At 38.9% G+C, this 26,532-nt stretch overlaps 1 protein-coding gene across 2 annotated transcripts in view; it reads left to right on the top strand.

Annotated features, from left to right (window-relative positions):
- The window catches only part of BRWD1 (bromodomain and WD repeat domain containing 1), a 124,918-nt gene that overhangs the window by 84,512 nt on the left and 13,874 nt on the right, over positions 1-26,532 (top strand). For both annotated transcript variants that reach the window (XM_046003479.1, XM_046003478.1), the window contains exons 28-40: positions 2,809-2,920; positions 3,566-3,627; positions 4,349-4,504; positions 4,730-4,850; positions 6,011-6,136; positions 7,584-7,656; positions 8,556-8,594; positions 10,394-10,540; positions 11,120-11,272; positions 14,309-14,475; positions 20,872-21,095; positions 22,552-22,716; positions 25,095-26,006. In XM_046003479.1, coding sequence (XP_045859435.1) covers positions 2,809-2,920; positions 3,566-3,627; positions 4,349-4,504; positions 4,730-4,850; positions 6,011-6,136; positions 7,584-7,656; positions 8,556-8,594; positions 10,394-10,540; positions 11,120-11,272; positions 14,309-14,475; positions 20,872-21,095; positions 22,552-22,716; positions 25,095-26,006 — 2,457 coding nt within the window. The remainder of the gene's footprint in view (positions 1-2,808; positions 2,921-3,565; positions 3,628-4,348; positions 4,505-4,729; positions 4,851-6,010; positions 6,137-7,583; positions 7,657-8,555; positions 8,595-10,393; positions 10,541-11,119; positions 11,273-14,308; positions 14,476-20,871; positions 21,096-22,551; positions 22,717-25,094; positions 26,007-26,532) is intronic.

Below are 26,532 nucleotides of genomic sequence, written 5' to 3'. Positions count from 1 at the left end.
ATTGTTTGTTCTTTGGGTGTTGAGTTTGCTAAGTTCCTTATGGATTTTGGATACTAGCCCTTTATCTGATATGTCGTTTGCAAATATCTTCTCCCATTCTGTCAGTTGTCTTTTGGTTTTGTGAACTGTTTCCTTTGCTGTGCAAAAGCTTTTGATCTTGATGAAATCCCAATAGTTCATTTTTGCCCTTGCTTCCCTTGCCTTTGCCGTTGTTCCTAGGAAGATGTTGCTACGGCTGAGGTCGAAGAGGTTGCTGCCTGCATTCTCCTCAAGGATTTTGATGGATTCCTTTCTCACATTGAGGTCCTTCATCCATTTGGAGTCTATTTTCGTGTGTGGTGTAAGGAAGTGGTCCAATTTCATTTTTCTGCATGTGGCTGTCCAATTTTCCCAGCACCATTTATTGAAGAGGCTGTTTTTTTTCCATTGGACATTCTTTCCTGTTTTGTCGAAGATTAGTTGACCATAGAGTTGAGGGTCGCTTTCTGGGCTCTCTATTCTGTTCCACTGATCTATGTGTCTGTTTTTGTGCCAGTACCATGCTGTCTTGATGATGACAGCTTTGTAATAGAGCTTGAAGTCCGGAATTGTGATGCCACCAACTTTGGCTTTCTTTTTCAATATTCCTTTGGCTATTCGAGGTCTTTTCTGGTTCCATATAAATTTTAGGATTATTTGTTCCATTTCTTTGAAAAAAATGGATGGTATTTTGATAGGGATTGCATTAAATGTGTAGATTGCTTTAGGTAGCATAGACATTTTCACAATATTTATTCTTCCAATCCAGGAGCATGGAACATTTTTCCATTTTTTTGTGTCTTCCTCAATTTCTTTCATGAGTACTTTATAATTTTCTGTGTATAGATTCTTAGTCTCTTTGGTTAGGTTTATTCCTAGGTATCTTATAGTTTTGGGTGCAATTGTAAATGGGATTGACTCCTTAATTTCTCTTTCTTCAGTCTTGTTGGTGTACAGAAATGCAACTGATTTCTGTGCATTGATTTTATATCCTGACACTTTACTGAATTCCTGTACAAGTTCTAGCAGTTTTGGAGTGGAGTCTTTTGGGTTTTCCACATATAGTATCATATCATCTGCGAAGAGTGATAGTTTGACTTCTTCTTTACCAATTTGGATGCCTTTAATTTCTTTTTGTTGTCTGATTGCTGAGGCTAGGACTTCTAGTACTATGTTGAATAGCAGTGGTGATAATGGACATCCCTGCCGTGTTCCTGACCTTAACGGAAAAGCTTTCAGTTTTTCTCCATTGAGAATGATATTTGCGGTGGGTTTTCATAGATGGCTTTGATAATATTGAGGTATGTGCCCTCTATCCCCACACTTTGAAGAGTTTTGATCAGGAAGGGATGCTGTACTTTGTCAAATGCTTTTTCAGCATCTATTGAGAGTATCATATGGTTCTTGTTCTTTCTTTTATTAATGTGTTCTATCACATTGATTGATTTGCGGATGTTGAACCAACCCTGCAGCCCTGGAATAAATCCCACTTGATCGTGGTGAATAATCCTTTTAATGTACTGTTGAATCCTATTGGCTAGTATTTTGGCGAGAATTTTTGTGTCTGTGTTCATCAAGGATATTGGTCTGTAGTTCTCTTTTTTGGTGGGATCCTTGTCTGGTTTTGGGATCAAGGTGATGCTGGCCTCATAAAATGAGTTTGGAAGTTTTCCTTCCATTTCTATTTTTTGGAACAGTTTCAGGAGAATAGGAACGAGTTCTTCTTTAAATGTTTGGTAGAATTCCCCTGGGAAGCCATCTGGCCCTGGGCTTTTGTTTGTTTGGAGATTTTTGATGACTGTTTCAATCTCCTTACCGGTTATGGGCCTGTTCAGGTTTTCTATTTCTTCCTGGTTCTGTTGTGGTAGTTTATATGTCTCTAGGAATGCATCCATTTCTTCCAGATTGTCAAATTTGTTGGCGTAGAGTTGCTCATAGTATGTTCTTATAATTGTCTGTATTTCTTTGGTGTTAGTTGTGATCTCTCCTCTTTCATTCATGATTTTATTGATTTGGGTCCTTTCTCTTTTCTTTTTGATGAGTCTGGCCAGGGGTTTATCAATCTTATTGATTCTTTCAAAGAACCAGCTCCTAGTTTCATTGATTTTTTTCTATTGTTTTTTTGGTTTCTATTTCATTGATTTCTGCTCTGATCTTTATGATTTCTCTTCTCCTGCTGGGTTTAGGGTTTCTTTCTTGTTCTTTCTCCAGCTCCTTTACGTGTAGGGTTAGGTTGTGTACTTGAGACCTTTCTTGTTTCTTGAGAAAGGGTTGTACCTCTATATATTTTCCTCTCAGGACTGCCTTTGCTGTGTCCCACAGATTTTGAACTGTTGTGTTTTCATTATCATTTGTTTCCATGAATTTTTTCAATTCTTCTTTAATTTCCTGGTTAACCCATTCATTCTTTAGAAGGATGCTGTTTAGTCTCTAAACAAGTACTTATTGATAGTACATATTGTTACAAACGATTTTTGAGTTTTATTAAACTTGGTTTTTTGTTTCTTGTAGTAAAATGTAATGGAACTTATTTGGGGGTGGGTGTTTGGATCCACCAAACAACAGCATCTAGTCATAATATTTAGTCTGTTACATGGTTTGGTTATATGCTTTCAGTAAATTGCCCACTGTAACATTGTATCTTTTTTACATTGACTTTATTGCTGAAAATTGGGGAAAGGTGGCTAATTTTAAGATCAAGAAATGATTTTTATCTGTATCATTGTATTTTATAAATTAAAAATGTTAATCTTGGCAAACTGGTGTCTCAGACTTGGTCTTCTCTTACAGGTGATAGGTTCCGATCCATCATTGATGATGCTTGGTGGTTTGGGACAGTGCTAAGTCAAGAGCCGTATCAGCCACAGTACCCTGATAGTCATTTCCAGTGCTACATCGTTAGGTCTGTATGCAGTTGAACATTATTCCTCCACTGGTGGGTGGTTTTATGAAGAACTATTAGGTTCAGGTTAAAGACGATTTAGTCTTTAACTAAAGACACGATTTAGTCTTTCACTGAGTCCTGTCTGTCTCCCCTGTGCGGTATCTCTAGGATGCCCTTGCTGCTTCCTGTTCACCAATACCCCCGGAGGCAGGCTCTGCTTGCTTCCCTCGGGACCGTTCCTATAGCTGCCTGGTATTTCCTCAGCGTAATACTGCAGGATTCTTAGTTTAGGAGCACACATTACATCATTTCCGTTGTTTACGGAAGTCTGTGCTGCTTTTCCATTGACTGTGGAATAAAGTCCCATTCTGAAGTGTGCATTCAAGGCTCCATGGTGTCTTTGAGTATTTTTTCCTCACACCTACAGTGTGTACAAGCCACATAGGATTTCTGGCTTTGTCTTTGAACCTGGCGTACTTTTTTATGCTTTTTCTTCTCATAGTATATCTTCCTAAAAAATCTTAACTGTTAACATTTAAACTTTTATTGCTACAACAAGGTTTTTTATATTTTCTTTCTCTTTACTTTTGTAGTGGATACCTAGTTATTAGCCACAAGTCATTTTTATGAGAGGCTAACTGGACTTTTTGTTTTTTTTAACAGGTGGGACAATACTGAAATTGAAAAACTTAGCCCATGGGACATGGAACCAATTCCTGATAATGGTATATAATTTTTAAATGATGAAAATATTTGACTTATGTTTTCAGTTTGAGAAACATTTTAAAATTATTATTGTAACTGTGAGGTTGACTAAAACTCAAGAGAATTAATGCATGTCTGGCTCATTCCCTTTTTTTTTTTAAGATTTTATTTATTTATTTGACAGAGAGCAAGAAAGGGAACACAAGCAGGGGGAGTGGGAGAGGGACAAGCAGGCTTCCCATGGAGCAGGGAGCCTGGCGGGACTTGATCCCAGGACCCTGGGATCATGACTTGAGCTGAAGGCAGAGACTTTAACCCATTGAGCCACCCAGGCGCCCCGGGCTCATTAATTCTTATCATAGGCTTCCAGCTTGATGCTGAGTGCATCTTAGTAGCCCCACGATCATTTCTCATATAATCCTGGCTAGTTGTTTTGCAGAATTTCCCTCAGTGTAGGCTTGATTCATATTTACTCATCATCCAGGGTTTACATTTTTGGCACTAGTGTTAGAGAAGTGATATGTGGTCCTCAGTGAGTCCTGTCAGGAGGCACATGGTATCCACGCCTTTTACTACTGAAGATGTTAACCTTCATCTTGCGATTTAGGTGGTGTCTGCCAGGTTCCTCCACTGTAAAGCAGCTACGTTTTCCTTTGTTGTGTCTTATTTAGGAGTTTTGACAACTTAAATATTTGTTTGGTTGATTATTTTTCTTTTTGTTCTTTTTAATGGGATTCATAGTTGATCCACCTGAAGAATTAGGAGCTAGTATTTCTGTCACTTCAGATGAGCTAGAGAAATTGCTGTACAAACCACAAGATGGTGAATGGGGTCAGAAATCAAGAGACGAAGAGTGTGAACGAATTATTAGTGGCATCGATCAACTTTTGAATCTTGGTAAGTTTTTTAGTGTGAAGTTTCATGTTCAAGTTTTCCTTTCCACAAAAGTATTTAAAAATAGTAACAAGCCGTGGTTGAGTTCTTCCCTACAATTTCTGTTTGCTACCTTTTGGTTGGGCCTGTGGTGTTAAACATAGCTCTATTTTTAATCATTTGTAGAGAAGTAACCTCTTAAAAATAGCGAATTTATTGATGAAGGTTTCTTTCTGTCTGCCTCCACAGACATAGCGGCAGCTTTTGCAGGTCCGGTCGATCTGTGTACGTACCCCAAGTACTGTACTGTAGTAGCTTATCCAACCGATCTTTACACCATTCGGATGAGACTCGTTAATCGATTTTACAGGTCAGTAGAAACGTCCTTTAAAAATAATCTGAAAGCGTCTTTGGCCGTCCTGACCAGAGTGAATGGTGGTGGAGTGGGAGCTGATCAACATTACTTTGTTTCATTCTCTTCTTTCATTATGGTAATTTGTGGTCTTATGTGTAAGACACCGTTTGATGTTCAGATGACAAATACCATGTTTCACTCCTCAATCTTTAGTAGTCTGTTTTTCTTATGAATTATGTTAAGTAGTTAGACATCCTTATTTGTTTTTATTCGCATGTTAACATTCCTATTTAGCAGCTCAGTTTATTTAAGATTTCCTTTTTTAAATTTAATTTCTTTTCAATGTACCAGAATTCATCGTTTATGCACCACACCCAGTGCTCCATGCAGTACGTGCCCTCCGTAATACCCACCACCTGGTTCCCCAACTTCCCACCCCCGCCCCTGCAAAACCCTCTGGTTGTTTTTCAGAGTCCATAGTCTCTCATGGTTCATCTCTTCCTCCAGTTTCCCTCAACTCCCTCTCCTCTCCATCTCCCCATGTCCTACGTGTTATTTCTTATTAGCAGCTCAATTTAAAGATAAAATTTAACTTGGTTAAAGATTGGCCTTTGAAAGATTAATTCCTCAGAGTCACCATCTTTTTATCTTTGGCTTCTAGAGCACTGATAATAAAATTTCCTGGTCTCAGTGATATTTTCTTTTAAATAATATATGGTATTTTTAATAATTCCTCTACTTCAAGAAATTACCAATACAAAAAACTGGCTTCTTAACATCATTTGTATAGCCAGACCTGGGAATGTGCTTTTGTTCAGAAACTGCTTTGCGTGGTTACTCTCATAGGATTAATGGTATTTAACACATTTTCTTTGAGTCTCAGTAGCTTCAGTTGTATCTCTAGACAAGGTGAAAGGGAGGGTTGCTCTGTTTTTTTTTCTGGATGTGATTAAGTGGACTGTTAAGATTTTTGGTCTTTACATGTATTCTCTGCGGTTTAGCTTCCGGTATAATTGCTTGTGACTGTGATCAGGTTGATAGCATTAGGAGGGTATTGTTCATTGCAACTTTGGCATTTAGATTTGATGTATAAATATATGCTGGCTTAATTTTCTTTTCTTGGTTTCTGTCTTTTCATTTTCTATGTCCTAAATTGCCTACTTTTTATTTTGAAGGAGGCTATCTGCATTAGTTTGGGAAGTCAGATACATAGAACACAATGCCAGGACATTTAATGAACCTGAGAGTGTAATTGCAAGATCAGCTAAGAAGATAACTGACCAACTTTTAAAATTTATAAAGTAAGTTACCTCCTATCAGAGATGTGGGAAAATGTCTTTTCATATTGTACCTCTTGTAACCAGCCAGTTCATAATTTCTGCTCTCTGAATTATACCCTTTTAATGTGCTATATTCAGTGACACTTCTTTACATATATATTATGAATGTAATTTTAGTAAAGGCATGAGAAATTGGACAAATTTTTCTGCTTTTTAAAACTTTGAACTAATTTTATAGAGCATTGCCCTATAGATAGCCTTCGCCCGGTGTCCCCTTAGGTTAACCTTTTTCGTAACTGTGGTGTCCTCGTGAAACAGTAAGAAATGGTCCTTGATGTAATGACTGCAGTCCAGAATGCCTGTGAATTTCCTTAGTTCTTACACCAGTAGCCTTACTCTGTCTCAGGACCCAGTCCAGACCCCCATGGCTTTCATGTGTCTGATGTCACTGTGTCCTTTCCCTCTGTTGCCTGGCCTTTCCCTTCTTTACTGACCTCATCATTTTTTCTCACCTCTTATTTTGTGGAGAGTATTGAGTTTGGGTTTGAGAGATGTGTTGTCATGACTAGACTGGTTTTTCTCTCTCTGGGACTGTATCGCATGAGCGTGTTTGTGTGTGACTTTGCACACGCTTGCTTGCACTGAGAGATAAGTTTGGAAGAGTAGGATGGAAACTGACTTGGAAAATGAGATCTGAGTTTTATCTGTTTGAGTCAGCATTCTTTGTCACTTCGGACAGATTACTCAACCTGTTTCCTTCAAAATTAATGAGTTTTGCTGTATGATCTTAACACCTTTTTCTACCATAGCCATACGCATCATTGGAAAGAATTATGTATTGGAGACATGGTTGATAAACTGCCATCATTTGCACCATCAGGCTACACCCTGGGAAGTCACTGGTTCTAGTCTAGCTCACTAGCTCGCTTTGACTCTACCTCTTGCCCAGATGACTTGGACTTACTTACACTTCTCCAGGACTTTCATTTTTTTCTGCTTTGGAAAATCACATACCCATTTTCATCTTCCTTGTGCCTGGACGTTCCTACTTTCGCATTCTTTCTTCTGTGTATGAAGATATAATTTGCTTTGATTTCTACTTTTTCCCCCTCTGTTTTATCTCGGTCAACCATGTTCTTGGTATACTTGTTGTATGACTGTTACTAGTGATGAGGTATAGGAAAACTCATCTGGACATTCATCCAGTTGAGCTCATGTATGTATTATTTCTGGATTACCAGCTTAATCTTTATACACACATAGCTGGGGGGGAAAAGCTTGCTTTTAATATTCTAAGGTGGTATGTTTTTCCCACAGAGGGCAGATTAAAAAACCCTGATATTCCTCTGCTTGAAATTAGGCATGCATACTTGGGGAACTATTTATATCTTAACCTACAGTTTGAATTTTTGACAACAGCGATAACTATATCTGCATACTCTTAAAAACTTGAAAAATTGTTTTTTAGGAATCAAGACTGTACAGATATCTCAGAACTTTCTAACACTTCTGAAAATGATGAGCAAAATGCTGAGGATTTGGTATGAAGTTTGTCAATTTTATAATGATTTTTGTTAACTTCAAAATGATAACTTAAAAATACTGAGTGAAGTAGAAAATATCAATTCTCATTATATTCCAGTGAACTATGAAAACTATTTTGGTAAAAATATATTTCTTAATTATCTAGATGGTTCAGTGAGGTAATTTTTAGTTTTAACCAGTAATTGATACCAAATAAGCAAAGTCTATCTATATGAATAACATAGCTATGGAATATGTTCTCCACTTTTGCTGAAACCAGTATCCGAGAGTTGGATTTAATTCTAAGTAAAAATTCATGAACTTTCCTATGCTCACAGTACCCACAGGTTCTTTACTCAAGACGGTATTGAAGTTTAAGGCAGATGTCAGTGGTGTTGAATAATTTCAGTCTATACAGAATCGAGCAGGAAGTTGCAGAAGTTGTAGGAAGGATATTCTTTAGAAACACCACCCATGTCAGTGGAATGTCAAATTCTACACAAGCCCTTATTGTAATTCACTGATTTTCATGCTGATTTATCTTGGAATAAAAATGGATATACAGATACTGATTTAGAGAATAAGAAAACATGTAGAGTAGGAAATTCAGGAAATGTAGGAGATGGTTTCTAGGGTTTTATGGATAGGGGTAAAACAAAGTTAAAGTTGCTTATGCAAGTTCTATTTAGGTCATGCACAAAGCTCTTTTGGAATTATTGCATGTTCTCAGGGGATGTAAGGGATTAGTAAGAATGCTTGGTTGGTTGGAGCCTGGGTGCCACAGAGCTCATCTGATATGGTCTGCCTTTTGAGATTTTTGTAAACAAGGTAAACCTAATGTCTTTGATATGCTTTTAAATTATTATATTTCAAATGAGAGTATTAACACTTAAGCTGCTCTGATTTTTATTCCTAGGATGATAGTGATCTTCCTAAAACATCTTCTGGAAGGAGAGTAAGTTAATCTGCCTGATTGACCTTTGTTTACTTATTCTGTGTTTTAAAATCAATCTAAGCGGGTGTTTGGGTGGCATGGTTGGTTAAGTGTCTGACTCTTGATTTAGGACCAAGTCATGATCTCAGGGTCATGAGATTGAGCTCTGAGTGGGGCTCTGTGCTGAGCCGTGGCGCCTGCTTTTAAGATCCTTTCTTTATCGCCCCATCCCACCCCGACCCTGCGAGCATGCACATGCTCTCTCTCAAAAAAATGCTTAACATTTTAAGTGTTAGCCAGATGCTTGCTCCTTAAATCTAAGCTTTTTATTATAGTAATTTACCTAATATGCTTGCCCCAAATAACATTGAAAAAATTAAACTTGAATTATTATTTTCATACAATTTCATTTTTAAACAGACTCCTAAATGTTTAGTATCTCTTTAGTATTTGCTTGCTATGACTGCTATAGCAAATTACAAATCTAATGGCTTAAATAATTAAAAACAAAATAGTGTTGGGACGCCTGAGTGGTTCAGTTAAGCATCTGCCTTTGGCTCAGTTCATGATCCTGGTAACCTGGGATTGAGCCCCACATTGGGCTCCCTGCTCAGTGGGGAGCCTGTTTCTCTCTCTCTCCCTCTGCCTGCCGCTCCCCCTGCTTGTGCTCTCTCTCTCTGTTAAATAAATAAAATTAAAAAAAAAGAAAAATGGTCTGGTACTTATGTAAATCAACAGTTGGACTTGGGTCTCAGTGAGCTAAAATCAGCATGTCATTGCTGTGTTCCTTTCTGGAAGCTCTAGGGTTAGAATCCTTTTCCTTGCATTTTTCCACCTTCTAGAGCTTCTTGTCATCTCTTTTATCTTTATGCCAGCAGCTTGAAGTCTCTGGCTTCTGACTCTTCTGGCTCCCTTTTTTTTTAAAAAAGATTTATTTATTTATTTTAGAGCCCGAGTGGGAGGGGCCAGTGAGGGAGAATCCCAAGCAGACTCTGTGCTGTGTGCAGAGTTCAGCGAAGGGCTCAGTCTCACGACCCTGAGATCATAACCTGAGCCAAAACTAAGAGTCAGATACTTAACCGACTGAACCACCCAGGCGTCCCTCTTCTGCCTCACTCTTAAAAAGACCTTTGTGATTACATTGGGTCCATCCTGATAATCCAGGACAGTCTTCCCATGTCAGGATCCATGCCGTTAGTCAAGTCTGCCATGTAAAATGACAGTCGTGAGTTCTTGGATTAGGGTATGGGCATCTTTGGGGCCATTATTTAGCCTACCAGGTTATCCCAGGTGATGCTTCATATTCTGTGAAAATATTCTCTATACTTGGGAGATAAGTGGTGGGATGAACAATATTTTCAGAGTGATGGATATTCTTGGGTTTTTACAGAAAAGTGGGTTTCTTCCAGGTAGGTAGGAAATATTTTTTTTTTTTTTTTTTTCCCTGATAGGTAGGAAATAATTAAGAGTAGCCACAATGTGGGGTACCTGGGTGGCTCAGTGGGTTAAGCCTCTGCCTTGGTTCAGGTCATGATCATAGGGTCCTGGGATCGAGCCCTGCATCAGGCTCTCTGCTCGGCAGGGAGCCTACTTTCCCCTCTCTCTCTCTGCCTGCTTCTCTACCTACTTGTGATCTCTCTGTCAAACAAATAAATAAAATCTTCAAAAAAAGAATAGGGGAAAAAAAAAGAGTAGCCACATTGTTACAGTACAGAGACAGCTCATTTGCATTTTTACCACCATACTATGTCATACTATGTAACCACACTGTTACATTTCCAAGACTGAAAAAACTTCTAATACTATAAATGTGTTTTTAGGTCCATGATTGGAAAAAAAGGAGCACCAAAGCGACCAACTATGTTGAAAGTAACTGGAAGAAACAGTGTAAGGAACTAGTGAACTTAATTTTTCAGTGTGAAGATTCTGAACCATTTAGACAACCTGTTGATTTGGTTGAATATCCAGTAAGTTGTCAATATTGAATGTTTGGGCCTTTTCTTGTTTTGTATAGAGATTGGGGTGAAGGTATTTAAAGCAAACTTTAATGAGTAAGATGTCTTAGCTTCATGTTAACTTTGTCTCTTACCACTGAATGGAAGAGTTGTATTACATAGTTTTTCTTGACTCTGTAGACACCCTTGTAACTTGGGCTGAGACCTAGCTAATCACTGCTATAGCATAATGGGAAGATCCTACAGGGGCCAGCCCCAGGAAAACTGTAACTTGGATAAAAGCATCTGTATTCATTTCTCCAATGCGGGAGTGGGAAATGACCTTTTTAAAAAAAGTAAACAAATTTACTGTAGGAAGCTTGGAAATTACATGAGAGTGTGAAGAAGGAAAAAAAAAAACCATTCCACATCCTACCAAGTGTATCATTTTGGTATATTTCTTATTTTGTCTTACTATCTGGTTCTCTTTAAAGTTATAGATTGTTCTTAAAGTGTCCTTCTGACCTTTTGAATATTTTAGAGATCTGTTGCGCTTGGATTTCTAAAAGTAGATATCAAATCTTTGAACTAATTACTGTTTTTAAAACCTAGGACTACCGAGATATTATAGATACTCCAATGGATTTTGGAACAGTAAGGGAAACTTTAGAAGCAGGAAATTATGACAGCCCTTTGGAATTTTGCAAAGACATCCGGTTGATATTTAGCAATGCAAAAGCATATACACCAAACAAAAGATCAAAGGTAATTTTAAAAGTGGTCGTCAGAGAAAAAAATGCGTAATCTTTGTTGATGGTCATTTTCCGCTTGCTGGTAAATCAGTGTTGGAATGTTGCAGATACGTGGGAAGAGGGACAAGCACTGGTAAGAATAGCGCTCTGCTGCTGCCCGAATGTCTGTGTTGGTACCTTCAGCAATTTGCGTTTACTTTACCTGAAGTCATATAAACAAACAGGAATTGGGGGAGTGAGGCTGCCAGTGAAATTGATACATAGAATAGAACGAGAAAAACCTGTGTTTCATACACGTAGGAATCTTGAAAAGTGGATTAGAAATTTACTGAGAGAGGCTGGGAGAATATTACAAGTGAGCGAAGAACAATCCGAAGTGGGAGTGGGACTACTGACGCCACACCGGGCTTTTGGATGCAGAGACGAGGCACACGAGCTCTCTGACTCTTTATTTATTCATTAGAATACTGACAGAGAGAACATCCCTGAAGTATTATTAAAATGTTACATGTTGGATACATTGGATATACATTGGGTAACTTTTCAAAATTTTGTTAAAACATAATAGATGTACAAAAGGGAGGGTGCATAAACTCTCAGCGAATCTTCACAAATACCACAAACCCTTGTAGCCAGTGTATGTTGGGTAATTAAAAAAAACAGTGATTTGAGAAGATCTTAAACTAAAGCACTTGGTTATTAATATCGTAGCACCTTATCTATGATCAGCGATTATCATTGCTAATTAACCGTTTTGCCTTAAATTCACTTTCTCTTCATTATTTATTATCAGACTCTCCTGTTTTATTAATTCTTAATCTGAGAACTCTTTCCTTGCATTCAGTGTGCAAATTTAACATTGATTTAACATTAGTTTTTAAACATCACTTTAATGTCAAGTCTGACTTTTTCCCAAGCTTGTGTTATTGTCTGTATTCATCATTAGTGAGACACTTTGTTTCTAGAGAGAAAATAAATGTCATTCATGCTGCTTTCCCCTTTTAATTAAAAATATATATTTGAAGATACATCATACATCTCACCCATATAAAGTGTACAGTTTATTGGATTTTTGTGTATTATGTTAACAGAATTTCAAAGTTGTGGTTATACATATGTAACTAACTTTATTGTTTTAACCACTTTTAAGGGTACAGTTCATTGGCATTATATTCAGTGTGGCTTTACCATCACTACTATTTCCAAAACTCTTTGGTCAACACAAACAGAAGCCCTAATCGCCAAGCAGTACTCTGCAAACTCCGCACTCTCTCCCTCTCTCAGCCCTTTGTAGTAATGTCTCCTGTCCTTTGTTGCTCTGCATCTGCCTATTCTAGATGGTTCATGTATGTGGAGTCACACAGCATTTGTCTTTTGTGTCAGGTTTCTTTCATTCAGCAGGACATCTGAGAGGTTCATCTGTGTTGTATCCCGTATTTATGGGATATTTATGTGTTGTATTCCTTTTTATGCCTGAGTAAATATTAAAAACTCCACCGTACAGGTATATCACATTTCGTTTATCTGTTCATTTCCTGCTGGACAGTTGAATAGCTTCTGCTTTTTGGCTGTTAGGAGGGAGGGATGTTGCCATGAATATGGATCATGTCATCTGCAAAGAGCGATAGTTTCAGTTCTAGCTTTACAATCCAAATGATCTTTATTTGTCTTTTTATCTAATTATCCTGGCTAGAATTTAAAGTGCAGTGGTGAAAGCCCGCAGTGTTGTCTCATTGCTCATTTGGGGGAATGATTTTCCTTCCGTCTTTCACCATTGTGTATGATGGTAACTGGTTTTTTTCATACATGCCCTCTTTTCATTTTGGGGAGCTAATAATTTTAGTATCCATTTTTGGTAAGTGCTTGTGTTCAGTGCAAATGTATCACAGGTTTACATAATGAGAAGACAGGTAATAGGAAAGTAATGATTCTTAAGACAATCAGGTTTTGAACTTAATACGATTAAGAAAAAAAAATCACTTGTTGAAACTGGTGACTTACACTAGAATTCAGATTTGAAGGAAAAGAATAAATTCAAGTTATTCAAATACTGGAAATAATAGTCAAAGATCATTTCAAGCATGAAGTGGGATTTTGAATTTCACATAAATTGTGCGTATGTATGTGTGTGCATATGTTTTCAAATATATCTTAAATATATATGTTTAATAATATATTTTAAATATATGTTTAAAAGCATATATGTTCATATATGTTTAAAAGCATATAGGAAATTGATGTACCCACACACTTTTTTTTTTTTAAAGATTCTATAATGTTAGCCTCTCCACCTTTCTGCCAAGTGCTTCCGAGTTATTGATACACAGCTCTTGAACATTAGACTTTTTCGCTTATTTTCCAGGAATGATTGTGAATGAGTTGCAAGTACTTCCTGTAAGCACGTAGTTGTACCAGAGTTATTTATAGTAGCACTGCATCACACTGCAGAATTCTGTGAAAGATTTGATACTATTTAAATGTAAAAACTGTTAGAACACAGTCTTTCACATTAAAGTTCTAGGGTGTGTTTTCTTCTCCCCGAGGAAGATAGCCTTCGGTCTGTAATTTATGTTTAGATCTAGGTGGCATCAGAGGCAGTCACCTTGCAAGTTGGAGACGAGGGTGAAAGTGCCTATGTTTCCTCATCCCAAGGAGACACTGCTCTTTTGCTGTCTAAATAGCAATCCTAAAACCCACCAACTTCACATCTAACATTGTGAGAAGGGGACTTTTTTTTTTTTTGGATTTGTATATGTAAATGGGAAAATGGGAAGAGCCAAATGAGAGCCACTGACATGCAGACGGCAGCCCCAGATTACAGAGAAAGGCTTGATTTAAAATGCCTTTCTTTTTGTCGGAGACGTGTACGTTTGATGGTGCCTGTTTCTTGCTGTGTCTCTGAAGGAAGGGGGGCAGTGGGTAAAGGAACATGTTTTCTAGAACAGTGAGAGAATAGATTGCACATATAGCCTGTGTGTTACCCATTTTTTTCATGAAAGTATTTTGAAAGGTATGTTGTAGTTCTAGTTTTGCTTTCATATCCTTGCAGATTTACAGTATGACCTTGAGATTGTCTGCCTTATTTGAAGAAAAAATGAAGAAAATCTCCTCTGATTTTAAAATTGGTCAAAAGTTCAATGAAAAACTTAGAAGAAGCCAGAGGTTCAAGAGACGACAAAATTGTAACCGTGTCAATCCAGCTAACAAAAGTATCAGGTGAATTGGTTATTGCTGGCTTTGTGTGCAGTTAGACCAATTTGAGGTTGTGATGCTTCTTTAATTTTATTATGCTAAAATGGTTAGGAGTATAGTATATTCAGAAAGATTTGTTTTTTATGACTTGAAAGCACTGCATGTATACAGCTACTATAGAATTTGTAAGTAGGTTAATTTTAAAGCATTTAATGAAAACTGCAGATTTTAAAAATCTTAGGATTAAAGTATTATTTATTACATAAGAACCTTTTTCTTTTAATGCAGAGTTAAGTGATTACTTTGTGTGATCCTTGAGCATTTGATTGTATAAGGGAAATATCGATGAAACTTTATGCACCCTATTTTTTTCTGAGGATTAGTTGTAAAGAAATAAAAAATTTATATTTTATTATATTTATTTTATTTTTATTTTTAAATTTATTTTTATTTTTTATTATTTTTATTTTTTTATTATAAATTATTTATTCTCTATTAGGAATTTAATACTATGTTCTGTCGTCTTTGACCGTGTGGCTTACATTAATACCAGATTTCCAGATTCTTTTAAAGTGTTGCAGTGTGAAAATGGAGTAATTCAGCGTTTAGTGTGTATCCAGGCGGGTGTCTTCCTGTGAGTTCAGGGCTGGCACTCTGCATCTCAGTTCAGAACTGTCTCCTTCAGATTCAAACCGTTCTCTTAAGAAGTGTGTTCTAGTTTAGCTCCCTCCCTCCCTTTTTTGTGCTGTTACTGTCAAATTACATCCTTACATGTTATGGCTTACCTAGTTTTCTTTAAAACTGCTTAAGGAAAGAAAAAAATCATTGATACTGTTAATTATATTTACCTATGTGATTACCTTTCCCAGTAGTTTTTATTTTTTGTGTGGAGTGAGTACCCTCTGGTGTCCTTTCTTTTCAGCCGGATGTCCTTTAGTGTGTCTTTCTAAGGTGGGTGTGCCAGCAGTTCATTCTGACCCGTTTTTGTTTGAGACTGGTTTTGCTGGATATAGAATTCCTAGTTGACAGTGCTTGTTCCCTGCCACCCCCACATTTTGAGTATTGCCTTCTGTTGCCTGCTGACCTCTGTTGTTTCCCATGAGAAGTCAGCTCTAATCACGTTACTGACATTCCCTCCCGTGTACATACGGAATGGTTTTTCTCTTGCTGCTTTCGAAATTCTGTCTTCATTTTGCACCCGACTGTGGAGTTTGTAGGAATTTTTCCAGCTTTCTAGAGGAATGTTTTTCATCAAATCTGGGTGGTTTCTAGCCATCACTCAAATATTTCCTGCCTTTTCCCTCTCATTTGGGGACTATGTGGATATGATGGATGGTGTCATATGTGGATATGTGGATATGATGGATGGTGTCCCACAGGCCTCTGAGGTTCTCTTCATTATTCCTTCTCTTCCTGTTCTTCAGACAGGATAACACGCACCTACCAAGGTCTCCGATTCCTGTACCCGCTCACATATGCGGCTGAGCATGTCTTCTGAATATCTGTTTTAGTTTATTGTGCTTTTCAACTCCAGAATCTGTTTGGTTTTTTTGTAATTTCTACGTCTTCATTGATATTCTTGTCATCTTGCTTTTATTCTGTAAACATTATTTCATTTGGTTTTTCAAATGTGTTTGTAATAGTTGATTTAAATATCTTTAGTTCAACATCTAGGTCCTTTCAAAGACTGTTTCTATTGCCTGCTTTTTTACCTCTATGTGGGCAAACGTCCTTGACTCTTGATAGGCCTTGTACTGTTTTGTTGGACACAGTACATACTTAATAAAATAATGTTGCCATTCTGGAAATACCATCTCTTCAGGTTTTCTCGTTGCTGTTTGTTAATGTATTGTAGAAACTCTGGATTCTGATCCTTCTCCCTCACTGATGGTGCTTGTTGCTGGTTTTGTTTAGTGAGTTGTCTAAACCAATTCTGTAGTCTGTCTTTCCTAGTGTTAAGCCACTGAAATCCGCTTATTACTATGTTTAAAGATCTTATTTATTTATTTGCCAGAGAGAATGAGAGCGAGTGAGCACAAGCAGGGGGAATGGCAGGCAAAGGGAGAAGCAGGCTCCCTGCTGAGCAAGGAGCCCCAATGCAGGACTCCATCCCGGGAACCTAGGATCATGAGCTGAGCCAAAGGCAGATGCTTAACTCATTGAGCCACCCAGGCACCCCTGAAATCTCCTTTTTAAAAATTAAAAAAGAAATTGGAGGGAGGGGGGCTGTCTTCGTGGATGTCTTCCCTGACTTAGCATAGCTCATTGGTCAAAAATTTGTGTTCACACACTTTAAGTAAGCCTTCCACCCTTTTGTGAAGATGGTCTTTGGGTGGAGTGGGGCTGACTTCACCTTCTGTTTATATTTTTTCCAGGCATGAGTCTCAAGGTCTGCCAAGGACAACCAGATAACTGGGCTCTCCTTGAGTATGTGTGGAACTTTGAGTATATGTAGAACCTTCCACATCCCCGGGAAGACACCGGAGCTTTTCAAAGGCTCCTGTGACTGTCTCGTTCCCTATATCTCCTTTCACTTTTGGCTGAACTTCTGTTGGCTCTAGCTGGTGTCCCAGCTTGGGCAGCTGTGTGGTTGGCCCGGCTGGGTTGCTGGCAGTGAGTTGGGTGCCCTCAAGCAGAGCATGTGCTGTTTGGTGAAACTCCCAAATCAGACCCGCTCCCTTTGCCTCTTCATCCTCGTCCTCAAGGCTGTGCGACAGAATTGGGGTGTGAATGACTGGGAATAGCCAAAAGTTAAAATGCCCAAAACTCCAGTCAGTTTTTTTCTTAGATTCAGAAGGTTTTCTTGAGTATGTGCTTTTTAATTTGTTAAGTGCCTGTGATTACTTTCCAGAGTAGTGAAATGACTTTTTTGGATGATTTGCCAGTTTTATCTTTGCTTTTTGGGTGAGAGGGTTTGCCAGAGTCTTTCTTGCATCTCTGCCCCCTTGTTTAGACTGACAGCTGCTTGAAACAGGTAAACACATGCTCCTTCAGTGAGTGAGTTTGTCCCGTTGAGCTGCTTCGCAGCCTGTCATTCAGGGATGTACATTACGAACTGGACTATGTGAGTCCTCCCTGCCTCCCCCTGCCCCCCGCCCCAACTTTTAATTTTAAAATAATTTCGGATTAGAGAAAAGCTGAAGAATAATTGAAAGAACTCCTTTATACCCCTTGACTGGACTCACCCATTTTTCATAATATGTCACATTTGCTTTATCATTGCTTTATCTTTTTGTAATGTGTTTTTTTCTAAATTGTTCAAAAAAATATTTCTGACATCTTATTCCTTTACTCCTACTTAGTGTGGATTTGCTAATAAATAAATAAATAAGGTTCTAACCATACCATATTGCATCTCTACCCATTGACCCAATAATGTCCTTAGGGCAAATTTTTTTTTTCCAATCTAGACCCAAAGGAGGATCTTGCATTGCATATATATATGGATATATATGTTTCTTTAGTTTGTTGTTTAAAAAAAATATTAACTCATTTAATCCTCACGCGGTCCTATTTTCAGGTTTTTTTTGTTTGTTTGTTTTTTAAAAGTAAATCTCTACATTCAATGAGGGGTTCAGATTCACAACCCTGAGATCAAAAGTCATAGGCTCCACTGACTGAGCCAGCCAGGTGCCCCTCTTTAGTCTTTTTTTCCCTTTTTTTTTTTTCCCTTTCTTTTCAGCGTAATAGAATTCATTGTTTTTGCACCATACCCAGTGCTCCATGCAATACGTGGCCTCCATAATACCCACCACCTGGCTCCCCAATCCTCCCACCCCCCGCCCCTTCAAAACCCTCTGGTGGTTTTTCAGAGTCCATAGTCTCCCATGGTTCATCTCCCCCTCCAATTTCCCTCAACTCCCTTCTCTCCATCTCCCCATGTCCTCCGTGTTATTTGTTATGCTCCGCAAATAAGTGAAACCGTATGATACTTGACTCTCTCTGCTTGACTTATTTTGCTCAGCATAATCTCTTCCAGTCCCGTCCATGTTGCTACAAAAGTTGGGTCTTCATCCTTTCTGATGGAGGCATCATACTCCATCGTGTATATGGACCACATCTTCCCTATCTTGGTTCTTTCCACAGTTTGGTGACCGTGGCCATTGCTGCTATGAACATTGGGGTACAGATGGCCCTTCTTTTCACTACATCTGTATCTTTGGGGTAAATACCCAGCAGTGCAATTGCAGGGTCCTAGGGAAGCTCTATTTTTAATTTCTTGAGGAATCTCCACACTGTTCTCCAAAGTGTCTGCACCAATTTGCATTCCCACCAACAGCGTAAGAGGGTTCCCCTTTCTCCACATCCTCTCCAACACACGTTGTTTCCTGTCTTGCTAATTTCCGCCATTCTAACTGGTGTCAGGTGGTATCTCAGTGTGGTTTTAATTTGAATCTCCCTGATGGCTAGTGATGATGAACATTTTTTCATGTGTCTGATAGCCATTTGTATGTCTTCATTGGAGAATTGTCTGTTCATATCTTCTGCCCATTTTTTGATATGATTATCTGTTTTGTGTGTGTTGAGTTTGAGAAGTTCTTTATAGATCCTGGATATCAACCTTCTGTCTGTACTGTCATTTGCAAATATCTTCTCCCATTCCGTGGGTTGCCTTTTTGTTTTGTTGACTGTTTCCTTTGCTGTGCAGAAGCTTTTGATCTTGATGAAGTCCCAAAAGTTCATTTTCTCTTTTGTTTCCTTTGCCTTTGGAGACATATCTTGAAAGAAGTTGCTGTGGCTGATATCGAAGAGGTTACTGCCTATGTTTTACTCTAGATTCTGATGGATTCCTGTCTCACGTTGAGGTCTTTTATCCATTTCGAGTTTATCTTTGTGTACGGTTTAAGAGAATGGTCGAGTTTCATTCTTCTACATATAGCTGTCGGATTTTCCACACCATTTATTGAAGAGACTGTCTTTTTTCCACTGTATATGTTTTCCTGCTTTGTCGAAGATTATTTGACCGTAGAGTTGGCCCCTCTTTAGTCTTAATCAGGAATTTTATTTTCATCCTTTGTCTTCTTAATTGACATTTTTGGAGAGTATGGGTCATTTATTTTATAAAATGAACCTCAGTTTGGGTTTTTTGGTTATCCTAGGAGTTTAATTTTTTTTTTTTTAAACTTTCTTTTTTAACCAATGAAAAGTCAGGATGTAAAGGAAGCAGTCTTACTCTGGAGGTATTTATCACTTTGTTTTCTGTTTTAAAATGAAGTGTATGATGAGTATGAGCATGTAATTATTTCTTTTTATATTTATTGGTCTGTCCCTCGGTTGGTAGTAATGGAAGTTAATATTTTGACATGAGAAGCTTGAAATTTCCTGATGACAAAACAGCTGCTGTTTTTTTTTGTTTGTTTGTTTGTTTTTAAGATTTATTTATTTATTTATTTGACAGAGATCACAGGTAGGCAGAGAGAGGAGGAAGCAGGCTCCCTACTGAGAAGAGAGCCCGATGCAGGGCTCGATCCCAGGACCCTGGGATCATGACCTGAGCTGAAGGCAGAGACTTAAACGCACTGAGCCACCCACGTGGCCCAAAACAGCCGCTGCTTTAAAGAACCTTGTGGTTGGGGCGCCTGGGTGGCTCAGTGGGTCAAGCCTCTGCCTTCGGATCAGGTCATGATCTCAGAGTCCTGGGATTGAGCCCCACATCGGGCTCTCTGCTCAGCGGGGAGCCTGCTTCCCTCTCTACCTGCTTGTCATCTCTGTCAAATAAATAAAGTCTTAAAAAAAAAAAACTTGTGGTTACCTTTAAGCTCAGATTAGATATTCTTAAAAGCGCCTCTATCTTGTTTTAAACAAAAATAGGATTATTCAACATGAATATTAAACCCGGATCTGTAATTTAAAAACCAAAGACTGTCTTGTCCTAAACTACTTTTTCTTCATAATCCATGGCTCAAGTATGTAGCACAGTGAACTGGTTGGTACTTAGAAGTGAATGGATTGTTCTTAGAAAAAACTATATTGTTCCGATCTTTTTTTTTTTTTTTTGCCTCTGTTCTTACTGTTTAGGTTTTGTTTCTTTCTCTTCTTAATCTTATACTGTAGTTTAGGAACATATAGACAGACAAGAGAGAAAATTGTGTCTTACCGAGACTCAGTATTGTATTATGAATGAATGCCCTGTATTACATGAACATTGGCTTTTAGTCCAAAGAACTTTGGCATTCAGTCTGATTCTCTGTTCGTAACTCTGCTACTTCGATCATTTATTCATTACTCCAGTTTAGGATAAAATTATGTACAATTTAGAGTAAGAATATTAGTAGTAATCCATGTCAGGATAAGATGTTAACAATGAATATTTCAGTGTTTCAATCATAAAATCATTCTCAGATTAAGTAATAGTATACTTTTACTCAGGCATTCTCGTTGTAATTAAATTTTGTTTTCTTTATTCCTGTCTTTGACCAGAAATATCAAGCAGAAGCGGTTAAAATCTCAGACAAAAGTAATTCCTGAATTGGTAGGTTCTCCTGCCCAGTCTACCTCCAGCAGGGCCGCTTACTCTGCGAGCCACAGGAGAAGTGCTAGTGTCTCATCAGGGGTGACGTCTGGTGACTCCTCGGATTCCACAGGATCGTCAGAAAGAAGGAGAAGTAGGCCTGTGACTCTGCATGATGGCTCTACGTTGTCTGGTGAGATGGGAGCATTGTTGCTTAACTGTCCATCACTCCCGTGCGTAGCACTGCCCCATCCTGTGCCTTCAGAGGAAGGAATAAATAGACTGGCCAAACGGTTGAGGAATTGTATTCAAAAGAGTCAAAAGTAACAAAATCGCAGCAGTTACTATATGTTTGATAAGTGCTGATCTTTGCAAATGGTGCAGCTGCATTCTATGCGAACTTGAATCTTCTCAATTTTAAATAATGGGATACAAATACCACACTTTGTATACAGAATATGATGCTTTTGTTTTTCTTCGTCATCATGTGAGCCTAGTAAATTCCAAGCTGTTTATAGTTCTTGGCTCTTTGGTAGTATAACCAAACCTAATCTCCCGTTTTTTTAGCATTGTGGGAATGAGGCTGTGGTGGGTGTGAGGCTGTGGTGGGTGTCGTTCTGAGTGATTTTGGTGACTTATTACTATGGCTTAAAATAATAGGACCAAAGAGGTAGAATGCAGCCACATGGTAGAGCGGCAGGCCTTACAGAACAGTGTGGATTACTTATTTGGGTCCCTTGATGAGTAAGGGAATCACATGATGAATTCTGTTTCAGGAAGATCAGTCACTTTGGCAGTAATATGCAGGGAAAGGGAAGAATCTAGAAACTTAGTGTGCTGGGAAGTGGACCGGAATAGAATAGGGACAGTCAGAATGGCAAATGGCAGAGCAGTTTCAGAGACAGAAACACAACTTGGTGACTGGTGTCCTAATGCAGCCACTTTAACACAGAGTTGGGGTTGTATTTGTGGAACAAAATTTTATCTTTTAGCAACATGCTCCCACGCACTTTGATGAAACTCTCACTCTGTGATGTTTGTAAGGATGGAGTAGACGAAAGAGCAGGAAGCTTTTCTGTGCCGTGTTCGCACTGGAGCGTGCACTCATTCAGTGAGGTCGTTTGGGAGAAGTGACATGTACTGTTCAAGTCATTTATCTTGTTTTTTCTGTCCTTCCCTCCCCCTTTCCAGTGGAACATGTGGAAAGGGCTCTTGAGCTGAAAGCACGTGTGCACCACTGTGCTGTTACAGGGTTTACTGGCATAAGGCCTGAAAGTGTGTCCACTGATGTGGGACTACACAGCAGTTGTCTTTCCTGAAGGAAATACCGGTCTCAGGACAGAAGTGGATGGGGGGCTAATTACATTTCTAAGTGGAAGTTTATGAAGTATGTAAACTGTATTTTCTGAATCCAATCCAGGATCAGTATGGTCCTTTCAGAAATAAGAGAAAAAACTGAATTTGGAATGCTGATGACATACTTTTTAATGCCAGAATTTTATGACCTGTTATTTGAAACAGTTTTTAAAAACATAATCTCCTCTTAAGTGTTTTGAGAATCTTCTTTTAGCTTGTTGTTATGAAACAGCTGTGTGTGTGTGTAAAGAGAGAATACGTGTGATGAACTGCTGATGCTTTATTTTTCTTAGAAAGTGAAATGGAAGATTCCTTAGGTACCTCTTCATCTTCAGCTTCAAATAGTTCAGAGGAAAGCAAAGAGTGTTCAAGACTGCGTGAAGCTTCCTTACGTAGTGGGCTGGCCAGAAGCAGTAGTCTCAGGGTGACCAGAACCAGAGCTGCTCAGAGGAAAAGTGGTAAGACCCTCAGTGGTTGGTACTTTGGAGGAGTGTTTATCAAGGAAATCCCTAAGCTAAGCATAGAATGGTTTATTGTTTCAATATATCTACTGCATATGGTTAAAGGTCTTTTTTAGATTTTTTTTTTTTAAGATTTTATTTATTTGCCAGAGAGAGAAAGGAAGAGAGTGAGCACAAGCAAGAGGAGAAGCTGAAGCTGGCTCCTCGTCGAGCAATTAGCCTGATGAGGGACTCGATCCCAAGACCCTGAGATCATGACCTGAGCTGAAGGCATATGCTTAAATTTGCTGAGCCACCCAGGCGTCCCACGATTTTAGATTTTTTTAAAAAATTGTGATAGAATTGACACATTTAACATTATATTTCAGGGGTACAACATAATGATTTGGTATTTGTATATACTGCAAAATGATCACAATAAGTACAGTTACAGTCGGTTATTATACATAGTTAAAGTTTTTCTTTATTTCTGGTGACGAGGACTTTTAAGATTTACTCTTAGCAGCTCTCAGTTATGCAGGAGTACTAACTGTGATCATCATGCTGTACATTACATCCCTATGTCTTATAACTGGAAGTTCGTATCTTTGATCTCCTTCACCTCTCCTCCCCCACCAAATCTGCTCTCTGATCAGTGAGCTTGGTTTTTAGTTTGTTTTGTTTATTTTGTGTGTTAGGTTCCACATACAAGTGAAATTATACAGTATTTGTCTTTCTCTGTCGACTTACTTTGCTTAGCACAATACCTTCAAGGTCTATCCATGTTGTCACCAATGGCAATATTCCGTTTTTTAATGACCAAATAAAACTCCATTGTATAGATACACCACAGTATCTTTTCCATTCATCCACCAGTGGGTGCCTTGGTTGTTTCCATATCTTGGCTTTTGTAAATAATGGTGCAGTGAAATTGGGGTACAGATACCTTTTTTTTTTTTTTTTTTTTTTTTTTTTTTTTTAAAGATTTTATTTATTTATTTGACAGAGAGAGATCACAAGTAGATAGAGAGGCAGGCAGAGAGAGAGAGAGGGAAGCAGGCTCCCTGCTGAGCAGAGAGCCCGATGCGGGACTCGATCCCAGGACCCTGAGATCATGACCTGAGCCGAAGGCAGCGGCTTAACCCACTGAGCCACCCAGGCGCCCATGGGGTACAGATACCTTTTTAAGTTAGTGGTTCGTTTTCTTTAGATAAATACCTAGTAGTGCAGTTGCGGGATCATAGGGTAGTTACCGTTTTAACCTTCTGAGGACCCTCTCTACTGTTTGCCACAGTGCCTGCCCCAGCTAGCATTCCCAGCAGCAGCAGCGCATGAGGGTTCCCCTTTCTCTGCATTCTCGCCAGCATCTGTTGTTCCTGTGTAATATTAGCTGTTCTGACAGGTGTGAGATGACATCTCACTGTGGTTTTGATTTGTATTTCCCTTATTGGTGGTGTTGGATGTCTTCTCACATTCTTTTGGCCATGATTTGTGAGCCATATTTTGAAAAATGTCTACTCAGGTCCCCTGCATTTTCTAATCAGATTGTTTTTTGCTGATGAACTGTATGAGGTCTTCAAATATTTTGAACAGTTAACTCCTTATCACATACATGATTTGCACATATCAGTAGGTTGCCTTTTTATTTTGTTGATGATTTCTTTTGCTGTGCAGAAGCTTTTAGTTCGATGTAGTCCCACTTGTTTATTTTTGGTTTTATATTGCCTTTACTTTTGGTGTCAGATCCAAAAAAAAAATATCACTGGCAAGGTCAGTGTTAAGGAGCTTAGACCCCCTGTGTTTTCTTTTAGGAGAGTTTATGGTTTCAGATCTTACATTCAGGTCTTTAATCCATTTTTATGTTAATTTTTGTGTATGTGTAAGATAGTAATCTCATTTCATTTTTTTGCTCTGGCTGTTGGGTTTCCCCAGCACTGTTTGTTCAAGAGACTGTCCTGTCCTTTCTTCCTTGTATATTCTTGCCTCTTCTCTTGTAAATTAATTGACCGTGTAGGTGTGGGTTTATTCTGGGCTCTCTTCTGTTTCCTCCGTAGGGCTGTTTTTTTGTTTTTGTTTTTATTTTTGTTTGGGTTTTTTTGGGAGTGGAGGATGCATGACCAAGGGTGAGAGGGAGAGAAACTTAAGCAGGCCCCACACCCAACACGAGGCAGGGCTGGATCTCTCAACCCTGAGATCATGACCTGGGCTGAAATCAAGAGTCAGACAGTTAACTTGAGACACCCAGGCCCCCCCCATCCTTAGGGCTTTTTAGATATAGAAGGGAAATCTGTTTTGGCATTAAAAGGTAGGGAACATCAGTTCTAAAATAATAAATTTTTTAAAAAAATGTTGAAATAAGGAAGACTTTCCTAATCTTATTGCTACTTTATTTCTAGGTCCAGTTTCTTTAGAGAATGGATGTGGCAGGAAAGCCACTCGAAAGAGAGTCTATTTAAGTGACTCTGATAACAATTCAGTGGAGACCCGTGAAAGTCTAAAAGCCAGGGCTGGAAGTAACCGAAAAGTGCTACGGAAGTGTGCTGCCGTGGCTGCCAATAAGATAAAGCTCATGAGTGACGTAGAGGAGAACTCTAGCTCTGAAAGTGTCTGTTCTGGCCGTAAGCTGCCTCATCGTAATGCTTCTGCTGTGGCTAGAAAAAGATTATTACATAATTCTGAAGATGATCAGAGCTTAAAGTCCGAAATTGAAGAAGAGGAGCTAAAAGACCGAAATCAGCCCTTACCACTGTCCAGTTCTCATGCTGCCCAGAATACTGTGAACGAGTCTGAAAATGGGGATTCAGAGTCAGAAAGTGATTTGCGAGTAGCTCGCAAAAATTGGCATGCCAATGGGTATAAGTCGCATGCTCCAGCAACTTCTAAAACTAAATTTCTTAAAATAGAGTCTTCTGACGACGACTCTAAAAGTCATGATTCCGATAATGTACATAACAGAACTGCTGGTCCGTCCACATCTGGGCAGAAACTTAAGGCAGAGAGCATTGCAGAGGAAGAGGAGGAAGCAGATTCTGAACCAAGAAAGTATGCCGGTAGGAAATACAACACAGGTCGCAAGAATCTTACCTTCCTTAAAAAAGCAAAGATCTTCAGCGATTCAGAGGACTCCGAATCTGAAGAGCAAGATCGAGAAGGTGGCAGCTACCACAGAATGGAAACGAACCTGGTTAGAGGGGGTTCAAAGTGTGAACCCGCTGCCGGGTCCCAGTGTTTCTCAGATCATGTATCTGAGACTGATTTGGATTCGGATGATGACAATACAAAAGAAAAACCAAATAATTTTATGAAAGGTAATTCAAAACATGTAATCTTGGCTTACTGGCGTGTTCTCACTGTTCTTCTCTCCTTAGAGCTTCGTTTTTTTTGTTTTTCCCCATGAAACTTCTCTTCACCAGTGGTTTTCTGTCCATCGCACGCGTTCTCAGTCTGTTCTGTGCATCCCTGATGTTCTGTGTGCACGCATAACTGGTTGCCAAACACGTTTAGTTTTATTCACAGTCAGGCTTGACCTTAACAGCTGTTTCTGGTAAGATTTCACGTCTTGGATTGGCTGTGGGTTTCCGGAAAGCAGAGGCAAGCATTTATAAGCTGTGGTGTTAGTTTAAGAAGAGGAAAGAAAAGGGTAGGACTGTTTGCTTGGAAGGGGTACCGCAGCCACCGGCAGAGCGTCCCCCCAGCTGGCCTGTGGTCAGGAAACTGTTCTCCGCGCTTGACGTGCATTAGCTCGTTGGGTCTTCGTGTTTTTTATGAGCCTGGCTGTCATTATTGTCCACTTGCCCCATAAGAACTGTGGAGCACAGAGAGGGGAAAACCGCC

The sequence above is a fragment of the Meles meles genome, chromosome 4, assembly GCF_922984935.1.
Source record: "Meles meles chromosome 4, mMelMel3.1 paternal haplotype, whole genome shotgun sequence".
Lineage (NCBI taxonomy): Eukaryota > Metazoa > Chordata > Mammalia > Carnivora > Mustelidae > Meles > Meles meles.
The sequence above is the reverse complement of the archived record's forward strand: the minus strand, read 5'-3'. Positions and strand labels throughout refer to the sequence as shown.